The sequence below is a fragment of the Brachypodium distachyon genome, chromosome 1 (genome assembly GCF_000005505.3).
Source record: "Brachypodium distachyon strain Bd21 chromosome 1, Brachypodium_distachyon_v3.0, whole genome shotgun sequence".
NCBI classification, from domain to species: Eukaryota; Viridiplantae; Streptophyta; class Magnoliopsida; order Poales; family Poaceae; genus Brachypodium; species Brachypodium distachyon.
Genome location: NC_016131.3, coordinates 14,492,959 through 14,510,612, shown reverse-complemented (window position 1 = coordinate 14,510,612; position 17,654 = coordinate 14,492,959). Strand labels below are relative to the sequence as shown.

At 41.5% G+C, this 17,654-nt stretch overlaps 2 protein-coding genes across 2 annotated transcripts; both read left to right on the top strand.

Moving 5' to 3' along the window:
- The first annotated feature begins 117 nt into the window (after positions 1–117).
- Positions 118–1,228, top strand: LOC100835782. The gene is made up of 2 exons (XM_003559757.4): positions 118–369; positions 499–1,228. Exons 1-2 carry the CDS (start codon positions 289–291, stop codon positions 928–930), a joined length of 513 nt encoding a protein of 170 aa, XP_003559805.1. The 5' UTR covers positions 118–288; the 3' UTR covers positions 931–1,228.
- A 3,162-nt stretch (positions 1,229–4,390) lies between these two features.
- Positions 4,391–17,019, top strand: LOC100829877 (structural maintenance of chromosomes protein 3). The gene is made up of 30 exons (XM_010235704.2): positions 4,391–4,601; positions 5,366–5,416; positions 5,507–5,582; positions 6,636–6,674; positions 6,779–6,846; positions 6,920–6,991; positions 7,286–7,365; positions 7,450–7,528; positions 7,597–7,714; positions 7,792–7,967; positions 8,788–9,033; positions 9,110–9,231; positions 9,306–9,450; positions 9,718–9,890; positions 9,984–10,083; positions 11,304–11,440; positions 11,531–11,732; positions 12,400–12,487; positions 12,569–12,718; positions 13,178–13,329; positions 13,455–13,646; positions 13,731–13,914; positions 14,000–14,070; positions 14,162–14,313; positions 14,471–14,639; positions 14,725–14,871; positions 15,683–15,778; positions 15,971–16,145; positions 16,395–16,599; positions 16,703–17,019. Exons 2-29 carry the CDS (start codon positions 5,402–5,404, stop codon positions 16,583–16,585), a joined length of 3,615 nt encoding a protein of 1,204 aa, XP_010234006.1. The 5' UTR covers positions 4,391–4,601; positions 5,366–5,401; the 3' UTR covers positions 16,586–16,599; positions 16,703–17,019.
- Positions 17,020–17,654: the final 635 nt, after the last annotated feature.

The following is a 17,654-nucleotide window of genomic DNA, read 5'->3' as shown; positions in this document are numbered from 1 at the left end:
ATCAATTCTTTCCTGGCAAAACCGATTCTCTCCTGTGCCCATCATCAATTCCATCCCGTAATGCTACGCAATTAGGTCACGTGACGGAGATCGACCACTATAAATAGAGACAAGCAGAGAGCTTCTTGTTACTGAAGTGCTGATCCCTTAAAGCTAGCAGCAGCTCCCTCTGTAGTCTGTATCTCGCTCACAGGCGCAGCATTTGAAGGGAGACGTGAAAGAAGAAAGAGAGGTCGAGAGGGCCGGCCCCGGCCGGGGAGCTAGCTAGATTAGATCGACAAGAGAGAAATGTGGAGGGATGAACGCAAGAAGGCAGCAGCGCTCCAGGAGAAGCTGCAGATCCTGCGCTCCATCACTCACTCCCACGCGGTAATTGGCACATAACTCTTACTCGATTCCGATCAATTAAGTTTGAAGCACGCACACGGCGCTCTTTCGATCAGGCCGGAGAGATATAGGATTTTTGTGTGAGCAATAAGATGGCAATGTTGTTAACAGGTGAGCGACGCTTCGATAATCTTGGAGGCGTCGGAGTACATCAAGGATCTGAAGCAGAAGGTGGTGAGGCGGCTCGCGGACCGGCAGGAGATGATCATCATATCGCCCGAGGAAGACGACGGCGCCCACCACAGCTTCGCCGGCTCCCCCACGGTGAGAGTGGAAGCCCTGGGGGATGGCGGGTTCCTGGTGAAGGTGTCGTCGTCGTCGTCGTCTTCGGCCGACAGGGACAACAAGAGCTGCTGCCTGGTCTCCGCGCTGGAGGCGTTCGAGGAGCTGGGCCTCGCCGTGCTCCACGCCCGCAGCTGCAGCGGCACCACGGCCCACACGTTCCGCCTCGAGGCTGCAGGGGGGAATAATAACGTGGTGCTGGACGAGCATGTCGTGAAGCAGGCGGTGCTGCGTGCCTTCTGCAAGGATCCAGCAAGCTAGCTAGCTAGGAGAGATCTCCTGCTTTCTCCGATTCATATTAATTGTCTCAAATTTACTCAAATATAGACGTATCTATGTCTAAAAAACGTCTAGATACATGTAATATTTTGACAATTAATATGGATCGGAGCAGCTAGTTTAGCAGCTAAGATCGATGGATGGCACGAAGGTTACATGTATGCATGCATATGCATGGTGTCCAAAATTCCATATACCAGTACAAAGACTCCTGGCTGTTATTGTCAATGAAGAGCATGAACTATGAACTCCTCAGTGTATGCATGCATGGTTAATTTGATGGCAGCTTTTGTGCTAGATCTGTTGGACTGTGTTGATCCGGTACTTCCTCCAAGTTGCAGAGTACTGTTGTAGTGGTAGCAGCTGAGAAACTTGCCTTATCAGACATACAACTTTCATTTGCACATATATGCTTTTCGTAGAAAGAGTTAGCAACCAGGAAGAGATCGATGCAGTGCCGGCCGGCCAGGGAATCCAATGCATGATCGATCGAGTCAGCTAGCTAGGAGTATAAGTACGTACCAACAAAACAAGCTAGAATGGCTCCAACAATCATGGAGAATCAATCAAGCAAGCATGAGCCAGTAGAATACAGAGAAATTAACCAATGGGACTGTCTATTTCTCAGTCGCCTAAGAAATAGTTATTTCTCAGTCAACAATCTTAGCCATCCAATCAAGATTTTCTTCTCCATCGAACCTACATTAATCTTACACGAATCTCAATAATTGAATCAAAAAATTGTTACGACCGACTAAAAAATAGTTATTTCTCAGTCGCCTAAGAAATAGCAGAACCATTAATTTAGCAGAACCATTAACGATTAATGGTGGGCTGCATGCCTGTACATATACCAACAAAACAAGAATGGCTCCAACAATCATGGAGAATATATCGATCCAATGAGAATATATACTGCGGGGAATTTAATGGACTATGCCATATGGGCCACTACGTAGCACTGCACACTCACGCTACTCTGGCTCCATCTTATCTGACAAATCAAGGGCAATGTCGGTCGGCTAGCTCGGTCACAACTCACAACGCACATGTGTTTACATGGCAAGGAGTTTGTCATCACCAAGGAAGACAACAAATTAAGCCCGCCCGGCATGCATTGCCATTCCATTCCGGAGCCCGGCCGGCCCACGAATACTGTGCTCTCGTGAATCGTCAATCAGCAGCTAGCTCCTGCATGGCTGCATGCATGCAAACAAATTAAGGCAGGGCCGGAATTTCCAACTTTGTGTGACGATATCGATCGATGAAGACACGATATATTTATATGCTGCGAATATAATTGAAATGTCTCTCGAGGGGGCAGAGATTGATGAATATTATACGCGCGTCCATCGTTGTCTTGTGGGCTGCTGCTACGTAGGTACGATCGAGATGATATATATGTGTGTCCGGATGCATGATATGATCCTGATCAATTATCACGGGTGATCGAGGAAGCTAGAAACGATCTGATAGATCTCCGGTCTCGTTTGATCTCTTGTGAATTTTGGTCTCAAGTGGTGCATTTGACAGGACAGCATGTGTGTATACAGCGTTTGGGTCACGAGAAGGGGTATGATCGATCTACGCCATGTCTGAACGCGGACACTCAGTTGCAGTGTCCTGTTGGAGACAAGCTCACTCCAGTCCAGAAGGAGACCGAGTGATAGCAGCTTATTCGGCCAGCTCATGAGCTCAGGTAAGTTTTTGGCAGCGATGAAGTGTTGCTCCTGATTAGTACTCACTCCAATCCAAATTAATTGTCTCAAATTTGCCCAGATATACATGTAATATTTCGACAATTAATATGTATCGGAACACTAATCAATAATCCATGGGAATTCTGAGCTTGTGTAGCCTCTCACGCGAACTAGCTATCTTGCCATGCCGGCCTGAACAGTGGTTTCACCTTTCATGAAGGAGAGAATTAGAACAAAAATCGTAAATGGGATGGTAAGTGGCACAAATTATTGTATGCCCGTCATCCATTAGCATGTATGACTTTTTTTAAAATTAGTTCATAGAGTCGGAATATGGTTTGTTTAGTTTGCATTTGGTTTCATGACTACAGCTCGAAGGCCTCGTATCGGTGTCCTATACGGTCGGCTCGACTATCGCGGTACGTCTTGATATGGCTAATACGTATTTTGGCCATATCCAGCGAGTTTCCCATTTTGAAAACAAAAATAATCGCCTTCGATTGATTTAGTTCTCTCGCTCATTCCTCACCTAGTTGTAGCGCCAGCGGCCGCCTCCGCCTACCCGATTTTGGTGCCACCCCGTGCTGTCGCTCGCCGGTGCTTTTGGGCCCATTAGTTCCCGCCTCCCTCGTCGTTGGCTACAACCACCCGTATTGGTTAGTCTAGCCAACTGATGTGGATTAAATTCCCATGAGGTGTGCTAAAGCTGTTGTGAATTAAATTCTAGCAAGTCGCTTGTTTGTGGTGTTTTTAAATTTTGGGTCGTTGTGTGCCTTGAAACAACTCGATCAGGTTATATTGCCGGATCGTCAGTTTCGATGGCTTGCCTACCACTGGAGGCACACGATGTCAGATATTGGATTACTTTCTTTACATATAAAAATTTAGGACACCGGTACTAATTTTAGTTAGCACTTAAAAGCTAACCCCTGTACCCTCACTACGTCTGGCTGACGGAAGATTTGCCGCGGAGTATGACCACGTACATAAAATTTAATCGGTCTGTCAGCTCCGTAGGTGAAATGTACCGGAAGTTTCTAGTATCTAATCGTAACCATTAAGATCTAAAATCAACGGTAGGTACATTTGAAATTATGCAGATGAGCGTGATGGCTTCTTGTTTTTTATTTTTATTTTATGCATTTCATAAGAATTTGATAACAAAGTCCTCTCATTTTTTTTTGACATAGCTTGTTCTTTTTTATCATGCTCATGATGCATATTGACTATGTATTAATTTTATTACTCCCTTCATTCCAAAATACTAAATGGATGTGAGTAGTTATCGGCCGGGTGCGGGTATTAAAAGAAAATAAGATGTATTGTGAAAGTAAAAAATCTATATAAAATGTATTTTGGGATGGAATGAGTACAAATGAAATCTCTTGCTCCGGACACGCAGGATTTGTTGCTCCCGCCGTCGGTATCTCCGGTGGACCTGATGCATGTACACATGCAAGAGAGGACTCGAGAGTTGGATTTAGTCCGAAACCTCCACGGTGATTTTGGTTTCCTATACTCCCGATCAGGTCGATTAGTTTTTAACAAATCTAGACTTAATAGAGAGGTAAAATGGGAAAAAGATTAGATCTGCTATCTGTCTTGCCTTTTTTTTTAGAGGAATGCTATCTGGCTTACTTTTTTTTTTTGAGCGAAACTATCTGGCTTACCAAACGTGGAGTCCGTCTCAAAAGAACAATCTGATAAAAGCCCAGCCCAGCTAGTCAAAGGATCCCCCATTCCCCATTTCCCCCTCCCCTCCAGGCCTCCACCATCGTGCTCTCTCCAGGGGAACAAGGCCGCGTACAGCAGACCTTCACCGCCGACGCTTCGATCCCCACCCCGCCTCCCGCCTCCGCCGCCGCCGTCCCCGTCGTTGCTCGCCGGGACCTCGTGGCGTGCCTGCCTTCTCCGCCGCCGTCGACAGTTGACTTCCGCCACTGGGTATCTGAGGTATGCGGTTGTTCTCATCCAGCGACTTGCGAGTTTCAAATCCCCAACTAGCCTTAGCAATTTCTTTCGCCCGGCTGCTTGCGCCGCCGCAGCGGCGCTCGCCAGAGTAGAACGCGAGGCTAGTTCTAGTGCTGCCTCTGGTTGATTTCCGGTTCGGGAGCGTGGAATAGAATAGCAGCCGGGCGCAAGGTTTTATTAAAACATCCCATCGAGCAGTAAGAACGGGCGAGAGAAATGAGGGGTTTGGCGGAATTCTATTATTCTAGCTTGATTTAAGAGGAAAGCTTGCCCGACCCACATCACTACACCAGTGGTGGCTTGGCTAGGGTTTAAAACCATACAAAGAGAGTTGAGGAGCTGGGCTAAGGACCCAGGGCTTCATTATACCCTACAACTCTTGGTAAAAGATAAAAGCTTCGTCGTTGGACAGTAAATAGTGCCGCGAATTACAGCTGTTGGATGACTTGTGGACGTCGCAGATGAAGCTGCCCTTGGCGTGAAGGGCAAGTGAAGCCGATACCGTTCCAGACTGAGTGCCCACTACCAAGTTAATATACAGAGTTTCAGGTTTGATGCCTGACACATGCTGAGCTGGATGAATCGGATTTCAGGGGAGAAATTGAGGAGTTAGAGAATAAGGAGTTGTCTGTTTGGTTGATTACGAGTTATTGAACGTACTCTACAGTGGGTGTACACTTGTACCCACTAGTACGGTAGTACCGCTGTAGCTCTGCCTCCTGCGACTGATCTTCCTCTGTTTGCAGGATTTAATGGTGGTGTGATCTCTCCCCATCCCAAACATGTATATAAAGAAGGTAACCTTTAACCGTGCTAGTTTTGGAATAAATTAACTGGGGTTTTAATCATATAATTGCTTCTTCGTGACTTAATGGTTGTCTATGCAGGTCATAATCGAAGGGTTTAAAAGCTACAGGGAGGAGACCTCAACGGAACTTTTCAGCCCCAAAGTCAATGTAGTTGGTAATTTATTCCTCTCCTTCAAACGAACTTGGTTATAGGGTACTGAGGTTCCTCTGTTTCGCCTGCCTGCTAGCCGGTGCATGGTTATCTTTAGGTGCTGTCACTGTCAGCCTGTGAAACAGCCGCCTGCATCTATCTTGGCCCTGCACTGTATAATCCTCATGTAGCTGGCTAATTGCAAACTTATAGCGATTATGAGCAGTAGGTGTTAGTGTTGATTCAAGACTCAAGCCAATGATTAGCTGTTGGCAATGTTCTCTAAACTTGCATAGCTTGTCGGGGTGTCCCCAAGTGTCCCGGGATTTTTGAATTGAAAATAAATAAAATAAATTGGGACACGGCTGAAAAACGCTGGGACACGATGTGATACGGTGGAGAGGAAGATGGAGATGTCTGCCGCCGGCGAGCAAGAAATTCCAGGAGGCGGCGGCGAGGAAGATGGGGATGGCAGCAGCAGGCGAGGAAGACAGGGAAGGAGGCCGCCGGCGAGCAAGAAATTCAGGAGGCGGCGTGGTTGCTGGCTTGCTGCTATCCTCATCGCTCGTTTGTGGCTGGAGACAGGGTGGCTGGCGGCTGGAGTATTGGGTGCGGCTGTAGGCTGGAGGAGAGGTACTATAGTCTAGGGTTTTTCTGAACTGGGACTTTCATGGGCTTAAGTGAAGCGTTACATGGACATGGGCTTTAGTATCTCTTCTTCTCTTACTAAATACATTTTTAGTACTATATATGTATAGTACTAAAAATGCCGTGTCCCCGTATGACTGTTTTTGGAAAATGCCGTGTCCCGTGTTCCCTTATGCGTGTTGCCGTGTCCGTGTTGCCGTATTGGTGCGACGTAGGGAGTAATAAAATAAATGAATTGTGTCCTTGCAATGGCTTTTTTTTTTAACCTTATTACTCTTTTGTGTCTTCTCTATTGGCTTGCATGCTTTCCTATCTTTCCTGATGACATATTGACCAACGCTTATTTTTTAATGAGTGTCCTAGAAATTCGATTTTGAGTCCACTGCATAGTTTTACTGAACTGACATTTGATTTAACTGTTCATCGCAGTTGGAGCAAATGGATCTGGCAAATCAAACTTTTTCCATGGTAATATTTTAGAACATGTGATTCTGCTGGATTACTATTCTTTCTTATGCCTCTTGACGCTTATATGCTACTCTCCTCCTAATTTGGCATGCTAAATGTTCCAGCTATAAGGTTTGTCCTGAGTGACATGTTTCAGAACCTGCGCAGTGAGGACAGGGGAGCTCTTCTCCATGTATGCATCCTCTTTATTTGATCTGAACAGTTGAAATAGGTGACTGGTGTTTGATACTAATATCCATTGCCAGGAAGGTGCTGGACACTCAGTTGTATCTGCTTTTGTCGAGATAGTGTTTGACAATTCTGACAATCGTATCCCAGTAAGTCTTCTAATTTGTTCAGTGTTACTTTATTTGATTAAATTTATCTTCATGAGTCTCAGACTATATATTTCACTGGCAAAAGTATCAATATCTATATCATTCATACAAGAGCGTACATGTCATTATGATTATGAATACTCCCTCCGATCCATAATAAGTGTCGCTCGTCTAGTACAAAGTTTGTACTAACTTAGACACTTAGTACAAAATGAGCGACACATCCAGAGTGACATGTCATGTCAACATCTAGACTTTGGAGCAAGTTGTCTAAATTATTGAATTTTGCTGCAGGTTGATAAAGAAGAGGTGCGCTTGCGAAGGACAGTTGCTTCAAAGAAGGATGAGTACTATTTAGATGGAAAACATGTCAGGTATATTGTCTTATGCCCTAAACTAGTAAAGCCGTGTTGTATCTTGTTGCTTGCTCAGACCCACGCTTTATCGCTCATGTTCAGTAAAACTGAAGTAATGAATCTGCTGGAGAGTGCTGGTTTCTCTCGCTCTAATCCATACTATGTTGTCCAGCAGGGAAAGGTAATAATCATTCATCTGATTGTTCCCATGATCTTTTCAGATATAATATTAACAAAACATTTGTGTAGATTGCATCCCTTACTCTAATGAAAGATTCTGAACGTCTGGATCTTCTCAAAGAGATTGGTGGTACGCGAGTTTACGAAGATAGACGTCGGGAGAGCTTGAAAATAATGCAAGAAACAGGCAAGTATAATTCACCAAAATAGTCTTCATAATTTTTCTAAGTGATCTGCTGATGTGTTCATTAACTTCATTAACAGCCAATAAAAGGAAGCAGATTGATCAAGTTGTCCACTACCTGGAGGACAGACTGAGTGAACTTGATGAAGAGAAAGAAGAACTAAAGAAGTACCAGCAGCTGGACAAACAAAGAAGATCACTCGAGTATACTATATTGGACCATGAACTAAATGATGCTAGAAATGAATTGGCTTCGGTAAGGCTGCCACTTTTGTTACACAAGTTTACTTTGAATAATAGCGTGTTCTATCAAGCAAGCCCGAATAATCTGCCTGTAAATGAGTGAGTCCTTGAGGTGAAAACGCTTAGACAGAAGAACCTTGTGTTTCTTGGTGTTCTCTCTTCAAGAAAAAAACGCTGAGTGTAGAAAGCTGGATTGTTTTTGAAAGCATAATATCCTATTCTGTAGCTGTCCTATGCTCTAACAGCTATACAACTTGATTTTTAAGAGATCATAGAATGACCTGCTCCTTAAATATTTGGTCTGTGAAAGTTGTTTGGTAAATTCATTTTTCACTTCTTGAGCCAAATGCCTCTGGTATTTTATTGATAGTGGTTGTAATGAGAAGACTCCTAATAATAGTTATTTCATGCTTTTTAGTGTTCTGTTATCTGGATAGCCCTGTTGGCAGATTTCATGTGAATTAGTTTTCCTCTTATCTCACTCGTAGGTTGAGGAATTAAGTGATACATTTTTTTTTGCATTGTTCTATTCAAGCAAAGAACAGTCAGTTGGTGCTATTCCTCTATTTACACTGAATGTTACCCGTATTTCGGTTATCATCCATCTAACAAGTGAGATGCTTGGCCATACATTCTTGTAAACATTCCCTTGCCATGCCACAATTTGTGCTGTATCACCTTGCACCATGGATTCTGGCCACTGTGCAAAACGCATTATCTCCAAAAGGAGGAATTTATAGATCAAACCTGCTGCATCCTAAAATTCTTATTCACGATACTGCTGTATACCTACAATTCTTGTTCTTCTCACTCCATTTGATCTCTCTTGTTAGATGGATGATAACCGAAGAAAAATTTCTGATAGTATGTCGCATGCGGACAATGAAGTGGTAGATGTACGTGAGAAGGTTAAGAGTGTTGATAAAGACATAAAAACCTCCACTAAAGGGATAAATGAAATCAAGTCTCAAAAGGAAGATGCAGAGAAGAAGCATACTGAAGCACTAAAGGTAGTTTCTCAGATTGAACTTGATTTGAGGGATATAAAAGACAGAATTTCGAGTGAAAAACGTGCAAAGGTATGCCATGCTTGAGATGTCTCATGATTTTGAGTAATTTTGTTTTGTTGCCGCACTCAAAAGATTCTATCGTTAGGATGAAGCTGTGAAGGATTTGTATAGTGTGAGGAGAGAGAGTGAAAGATCGAAGTCTGAACTGGTTGAAATTAGTAGGGTGCACCAGGCCAAGTTAAAGGAAGAGGAGGAGATATCAAAAAGGTAAAATATAGTCATAGACTTTTTTTTCACTTATTGATGAATATCCTTTTAACACATTCATTTTATGTGGATAGCATAATGGATCGCGAGAAACGGTTGAGTATATTGTACCAAAAGCAGGGGAGGGCAACTCAATTTAAAAATGAGGCTGCCAGAGATGAGTGGCTTCAGAAGGAAATTCATGATCTTGAGCGCGTACTTCTATCAAATAGAAAGCAGGTATTAAACAAGTTACCTGTTTGATGCTTCAAATTTCACTCTGTACCTTTGTTTTGATGTGCTACTCAGCTACTTGGGTTTGCTTGAACGTGCATTAACATTATAGTATGTATTAGTTTGATCCATTTCATGTTATGCTATGCTGTATGTAGTTTAATGCTACAAATCAAGATATAATCATAATCATACGTTTCTATTTTTTTTGTCACCCTTTTTGATGGATGTATGCATGCTTGGCGTGTCTCTACATTCTTGTTTTCTTGACAGGAAAGCTTACTTCAAGAAGAAATTCAGAAGCTTAAAGACGAAATTAATAACTTGACAAACTACATTGAGTCCCGGACAAGTGAATCAAGTAGGTTAGAGTCTGCACTTGCAAACAAGAAAAAGGATTCTAATGACTATATGAAGCAGAAAGAAGCACTTCAAGATGAAAGGAAGTATGCACATTTCTTAGCATTCATAACCTTGTGATTTGATTGAAGAAGTTCTCTTTAAGATTTTGTATACTTAGTAGAAAGAAATTGTCACAGATCATTTTGGAAGGAGGAAAAAAGCGTGACAGATGAAATCGACAAATTAGAGGAAGACCTTGTGAAGGCAAAAAAGAGTTTGGACCATGCAACGCCCGGGGTATGGAAAATGTTTCTCTATCTACATGTTCTTCTGTTCATATTACTGGCTGCTACTGATTAATTACATTTTAAGGATTGCCATTCTTGTTCTTATCTTAGATATGCATCTAGAAATTCCTGCACAGGATACAGAGTTATGACAAGGTCTCATATCACTGTTATATCATCCCTATGAAACCTTTTGATATTCCTCGACTCCAGATTTTTAGTTTCCAACCAGTGGTTATATTTCAGTAAGATATGCATCTAAAGTTCCTGGACATGATACAGAATATGGACTCCGGTAAGAGTTGAGGGGATTAATGAGCATAATTCAATTTTAATGTCATTTTCCTAGCATATACTCCCTCCGTCCCATATTAAGTGACTCAAATTTGCCCAACTATGAATGTATTTATGTCGAAAAAGCGTCTAGATACATATAATATTTTGTCACTTACTATGGGACAGAGGGAGTAAAAATTATGGTATGAGACGGGTACTGTAAACCGTGCTGATTTCTAACATGATAAGTAAGAAAGAGCATGTGTACTCCCTCCGATCCATGATATTACTAAATTGGCGACACTTACCATGGATCGGAGGGAGTATTTATTAGAACATTTCAAACCGGTGATCTGACTGATGGATCGAAATTTGCATGTAAAGAAAGTAAACCATACATTTTCTGTGACACGTACTAGTATGCTGTAAGTTCAGCACATGATCGCAATCATGCATTATCAAAATCGCACATGATTGTGATCAGCATTTAGGATCTCGGTATGGCTTTCTCACCTTTAGTAATTTAGTATGAAGTGGTGGTAACTGGTAAGGGGCTAAACGATTCAGCGAGTTGCAGGGAAGAGCGACAAGAACAGTAAATAGAACAGTTGGAGGTTATTGGTATATATAATACTTTTAAAGATAGCTTATTATGGATTTACATCGACCATATCTGACTTTGTGCTTATTGTCCTAACTCCTAAGTAACAAGAGACTCACATATTTTATACAGTATGGCCAAAACCTGGTTTTGCAATTGCATCTGGTACCTCCAGATTTTCAGGGACAGATCCATAAAATTATGTCACATCCAATATGAAGAGCTATAACAGGGATACAATTATCCTTTTGAATATCGAGTTGTGACTCTTTTGTCATATCATAGCATTCCTTTCTCTTTAAGGACTGCTTAAAGCTATCTTTTTATGGTTCTACTTTTGTTATCTTTGTCAGGATATCAGGAGAGGCCTGAATTCTGTTAACAGAATCATCAGGGACCATAATATCACAGGGGTTTTGGGTCCAGTGTTAGAACTGGTTGACTGCGAAGAGAAGTTCTTTACAGCTGTTGAGGTCACTGCTGCGAATAGGTTTTAAGCTGTCTTTTGGTCTTGATTCCTTTTCACCTTGATCTCACCATTTTTGTTCTTTCGTAATCCATTCTTTTCTGATGTACATAGCTTGTTCCATGTGGTGGTTGAAAATGATGATATATCAACGAGGATAATTCAGGTATTGACTCGAGAAAAAGGTGGACGGGTGACTTTCATACCACTGAATAGAGTGCACGCTCCAAACGTCAATGTTCCACAGAGTTCTGATTTCGTTCCGTTGTTAAAGAAGTTGAAGTATCGTGCCGATCATCGTCGTGCTTTTGAGCAGGTGCCATTCAAGCTCTTCTGTTATTTTCTCCTCCAGTTGATGTCTTTTTATTAGGCTATTTTGGTTAAGTTAGTTCAGACTCTATTCTGATCATTAGATCAATCTTATCCTTCATCTGCATTATCATGGCTGCCGTTGCCTTTTTGTCATCATATATTCCGTTGCATGTACCCATCTCACCTTTGTTTGCTTGGTGTCTTAATGCCCAGCAAAATCATTAAGTCACGAGCGTTGTGGCAAATTATCTAAGGGTATATAAATATCTTTGTTCGGTGTCTGGCATATTTCCTTGATCATAACACTATCAGATTATCAGGTCGTGTACATGCAACAAAAGGTTTTATTCTAATATATCTGCAGCTGCCAGTTGCATGCCATGTTGTGTTAAAAATGTAAACTAAGTGTGCAATTGTATACATAAGATATGTTGTTCCTCTCCCTCCCCATGTTTCCTTTAATTCGTGTTTAGCTTTTAGCACACTTTCATGGAAGGTCATGCCATTTGTATGTGCACATTGGGGACCCTTCCTCATCCAGATTACGTAGCTTTCCTTGTCCAAGAACCTAAGCTAGTTTTTCAATAATTTATTCTGAAATTTCAAAATTTACCTCTTTTGTTTTAGCCTTCATGCAATTCTTTTTTGGCTAACTTTGAAATTTCTGTCAGGTTTTTGGTAGGACAGTTATATGCCGAGACCTGGAAACGGCAACCAGAGTTGCACGTAGCAATAGTCTAGATTGCATCACACTTGATGGTAGTCCTGAACTTTTGCTCTTCAGCTATCATTAACTCATTATCACTATTACTTCAACATATAAATTGACATTGTCCTCAGGTGATCAAGTTGCAAGAAAAGGTGGTATGACAGGAGGTTTCTATGACTCCAGGCGCTCAAGACTGAAGTTTGTAAAAATAATTAGGGACAATAAAACAGCAATTGATATAAAAAAGGTGCATCTGGATAATGTGGGAAGCAAGCTAAAAGATATCCTGCTTTGGTTAAATGATATTCCTGTTTCCCTTGCACTGAGTCTAGTGCAAGACCACATGTTTTGTCCTTTTAGTGCCTACTGCTGGTAAATATACATCTGCTAGTGCTTCTGGCCGTAGGCCCAGTGGCAAGTAATTCAGGGTTTACATTCTACATTGAATTTTCGATTCCTTGGTTGCATCATGGCTCATTGTCGCTACTATTTACTTGGAAAGAAGTATGCACACCATACCGGTTTAATTCTTCCAGAATGTACGAAGTAATGATCTGGTATCTATGCCGCACTTGGTTACCAGTTCATCACAGATAGTTCATTGAAACTCATGACTTCCTGTCGCTTGATTCTATTTGTTTGTCTTCAAGTCCTAAATTATTTGAATATGTGAAGTGAAATTGATAAGATCTCCAAGATGTTTACTGTTTCCAAGATTTATCTTTCTTAACTGACCATACATATAGATAAAAAAATTACGGATTTGGTAAGCAAACATCAGCAAATGGACGCTGAACGTGATCATGCCAAGTCAGAGCTGGAACAGATTAAGGTTGATATTACTAGTGCAATGAAACAAAAGGCGTCACTTGAGAAAGCCCTTGGAAAGAAGGTACCTAGTTCTACCTTCTTCTTTTTCGGTTCACGGTAGATTCCCCATCTTGTTATTGTAGAAATCCTTAGCTGTTTATATATTTCTGCTGTAATTGTGTCGGTCTTATGGTTTCTACCTTGCAGGAAAAATCACTCGACAACATCCGAAACCAAATCGAGCAAATCCAATCTGGCATTGCAATGAAAAATGATGAGATGGGCACAGAACTGATTGACCAGCTAACTTTTGAAGAAAGAGATCTTCTTTCGCGACTGAATCCTGAAATTACTGGATTAAAGGAGAAGTTTCTCTTGTGTAAAAACAGTCGCATTGAGGTTGTCAAAGCAAATTTCGTAACCATGCTTGTGTTTCCCAAGATGCTATTATTGGCTCTAACTAAACTACAAACTATTATGTAGATTGAAACAAGGAAAGAAGAACTGGAGACCAATTTATCAACTAATCTTATGAGGCGTCAAAAAGAGCTGGAAGCAATAATTTCATCTGCAGATTCAGAAACCTTGCCTCTCGAAGTCGAATCAAAGGAGCAACAACTGAAACAGTCTAAGAGAAGTCTTGATGAGTCGGCTACACTACTGAAGGGTATATAAGCATCGACTGACTTCTCTTCCCCCATAGTCATACTGGATGGACATGCTCCTTAACTCTTAGATGATTTTTTGGGCAGCTAATGTTGATGCTATTAATAACTTTACGAGAAAGATGGAACAACTGAAAAGACAAAGGGATGATCTGAAGGTAACTTATATTGCTTCAGTTTTTTTTTTGGAGGGGGGGGGGGGGGGGGCGGGGTGTTGTCCTGTCATATAACACATACATATAAACACAGGTTCTTGAAGCTAATTTGGAGCAGACTGTGCAAGATGGGGCAAAGGACTTGGAACAGTTGATGAACAGCAGGAGCATGCATCTAGCCAAGCAAGATGAGTGTATGAAGAAGATCCGAGATTTGGGCTCATTGCCTGCTGATGCTTTTGAAACGTATGTTTGCATTTTTCTTAACCTGCTAAACTGCCAGACCCAGTTGCAAAAATGCAGACCTTTTTGTCCAGTGTTCATCATCCTGTAGTGATTTTCAGCAGATACGAGGTGTTGTTACAATAATGTGCTAGCTTATTTTTTCTAACAAAAAAAATAGGTACAAGAGAAAAAACAAGAAGCAGCTACAGAAGCTGCTTTATGACACCAATGAGCAGTTGAAGCAATTTAGTCATGTCAACCAAAAAGCTCTTGACCAGTATGTGAACTTCACTGAGCAACGCGAACAACTGAAGACTAGACGGCATGAACTTGGTCTTGGTGATGAGGTAAGCTTTTCCATCAGTGAAACTTATTTCCCTTCTGATAATCTTAAGCCTAGAATCTCATAAAATCTGCCCCTTGAGATTGCAGAAAATTAGAGAATTGATATCAGTTTTAGACCAAAGGAAGGATGAATCAATTGAACGCACATTTAAAGGAGTTGCAAGGCACTTCCGCGAAGTGTTCTCTGAATTAGTGCAAGGCGGCCATGGATATTTGGTTATGATGAAGAAAAAGGTTCCTTTTCCTTGCTTCATCTTCCGACCTTGATTCTATTTCTTGCACTTTTAGCCTTCTTATCATGGTACATACAAAGTTGACCACTATGCCAGTTACTTTATTTGTATCTGGCTCTTTGATTTCTCGAGTTCCCATCAGGTATGATTTTGTATTTTATCTGTGGAGTGAAATACACCATTAAGCCATGAACTTGGATGGAATGAACATGTCCTGGCTGGTGTGATAATCCCCCTGAACTGTTTTTGCACCAAAGTGTACCACTGATGAGATCATGGAGTTGCGTTTTCTGAGTTCGTAGACTGCTTGTCTGAATTCATGGACTAATGGTGTACTCGCTCCTTTTCGGTAGACAGCTTATCTTCAAAATACTAAAATTTCAATATACAAGGCCTTTCTCTACTTCCACCATCTCTCATCTCAAACCAGACAATGCATGTTCTGCTGACTTTTGACCAGCCAATGCATGAAGAAGAAGAGTAGTTAACACATGAGATTTAGTGCTTGGTACAAAACTTTATTAGACTCTCCTTGGTTATAGTGATTTTAGAGATTATAATTGTATACCGGAAAGGAGGTACTCCCTCCGTTCCTAAATACTTGTCGTGGTTTTAGTGCAGCACTCAAACCACGACAAGTATTTAGGAACGGAGGGAGTAGTATTTTGACTCCGTCGTGTACTGTCCTTAATTCAACATACAGACTCGTGCTATCCTTTGATCTTCTTGCGTTTGCTTGGAATTCACAGAACATGTATTGTTGTGTTAAAGGTAAGTTATGTTCTGACTTCCTAACTGCCCCATATCTGTAGGATGGTGACGCTGGTGATGATGACAATGATGAGGATGGGCCTCGTGAAGCAGATCCTGAAGGGAGAATAGAGAAGTATATTGGTGTTAAAGTCAAGGCATGTGTTCTTTGCATATGTCTTTATGTATTCACGCATATATTTGAAATCCATCATAAAATTTGAGATGATGCTCTAATACTATTCTCAAGTTAATAAATTATTTCCGAACTATTCTGGTGGTCACACCCTGTTTAATCTTCCCTCAAACTTGTTAAAGAACTTTCTGGAGAATCATGTCTGATGTTTCAGGTTTCCTTCACTGGCAAGGGAGAAACTCAGTCCATGAAACAGTTATCTGGGGGACAAAAGACGGTGGTGGCATTAACACTGATTTTTGCTATCCAACGATGTGATCCAGCTCCGTTCTACCTGTTTGATGAGATTGATGCTGCTCTGGATCCTCAGTACAGAACAGCTGTCGGGAGTATCCTTCAATACTTCTTTCTCTTGACTGATTATCCGCGGCACAGAAGAACCTTGATATGCTTATTTTTCTTCTACGAATTAAATGCTTGTTATTTTCTCCATTTTATTTATGTGATACGTCTCATGTTATAGCATCTATTTAGGTGCATGCACAATACCTTTGTGTTCATTAAGCTAAAAGCACATCGAATGCAGCTGCTGTTTAACATCTGAAACTTATTGCTGCTTTCCTTAAGATCTGTTCTAGATATGATCCGACGTCTAGCTGACATGGCGGACACTCAGTTCATAGCAACTACATTCAGGCCTGAGATATTAAAAGTTGCAGATAAAATCTACGGCGTGACACACAAGAATAGAGTGAGCTACATCAATGTGGTCACCAAAGAGCAAGCCCTGGACTTCATTGAGCATGACCAGACGCATAATGCCAGCTGAGGCTGCCCAAATCGGTACTGATCGTGTGCTCCTTTTTTATGCATTTATTTAAATCTTAGTGACCTCATCTGCCTTGTCATACACACCGACTTACAAGATTAGCTTCTTTCTCTACAGGCAGAGCAGAAGATGCTAACGCAGGAAAGATACCGCGGCTTGTTATACTGTAGGCCACGGTTAACGTAGTCGTGTATAATGTTAGTTAGCTTTCGGCAGATGTAGTAATGTTTTAAGTATGCTTGGGGAACAACGTGTGTAATGGATCTTCAGTTTTTCTTCTAATTTGCATGGTAATGCCGCAGCATCAGTTTTATCCTTTCCGTTTGATTGCCACTCTGGAGTTTGCCGTGTCTGGAACGTGCTGATAGCCTGATTGTGTTTATGGTAGCTCGTTGAGTATTAAAGCTAAAATGCAACCTGTGGAGTTGTGTTCAGTACGTGTGTTTATAGAATTCACCCATATATTGTGCCGATCATATGGACCCGCGGATGTTAATTACCCGGTTGTCGTTCATGGAGTACAGTACAGTAGTTCCTAGCTTTTTCTTACGCCTGTAGTTCCTCTGTTGGCCTCTTTCAAGGAACGGATGGAGTATGTGACAGCACACTGACAACTCTTCTATCCGATTTGTTTTATACCAAGGTGCATGTGTCCAAAACATTCCAGAACGTAGTAAATCAATCTTGCCGTTTGTCCAAAACAAGAAAATAAAAGTTTCTTTAGAAAAAAACAAGCTTAATTACCAGTATTGTTTCAAGTAGGTAGTTACATATATAGCAGAAAATCAGCTCTATCTTCGGAGGTCTAGAAAGTAAAACAAACACGACGACATGCATCCAGGTCCAGGATGTACGGACAGGAACAGATTCTTGCCTGTAATCTGTTAATTAGTGATGGAATGGTGACTCAAAGAAGTTGATTGCAGTCAGACTCAAGATACTACTTTTGTCAAAAAAAAAGTTGCTGTCTTGACTATTAAATGGCTGATGGATACATGCAGTCAACAAAAGACGGATAAACTTTCTGCATATTAAGATGAGTGTGCATATCTATGTCAATCACTCAAAA

Excerpts from the sequence above, each read along its gene's own strand:
- LOC100835782 (XM_003559757.4), top strand. The coding sequence starts at position 289 with ATGTGGAGGGATGAACGCAAGAAGGCAGCAGCGCTCCAGGAGAAGCTG. Across the intron at positions 370-498 it reads CCATCACTCACTCCCACGCG|GTGAGCGACGCTTCGATAAT; the intron begins GTAATTGGCACA and ends TGTTGTTAACAG.
- LOC100829877 (XM_010235704.2), top strand. Across the intron at positions 10,084-11,303 it reads TGGACCATGCAACGCCCGGG|GATATCAGGAGAGGCCTGAA; the intron begins GTATGGAAAATG and ends TATCTTTGTCAG. Across the intron at positions 14,872-15,682 it reads TGGTTATGATGAAGAAAAAG|GATGGTGACGCTGGTGATGA; the intron begins GTTCCTTTTCCT and ends CCATATCTGTAG.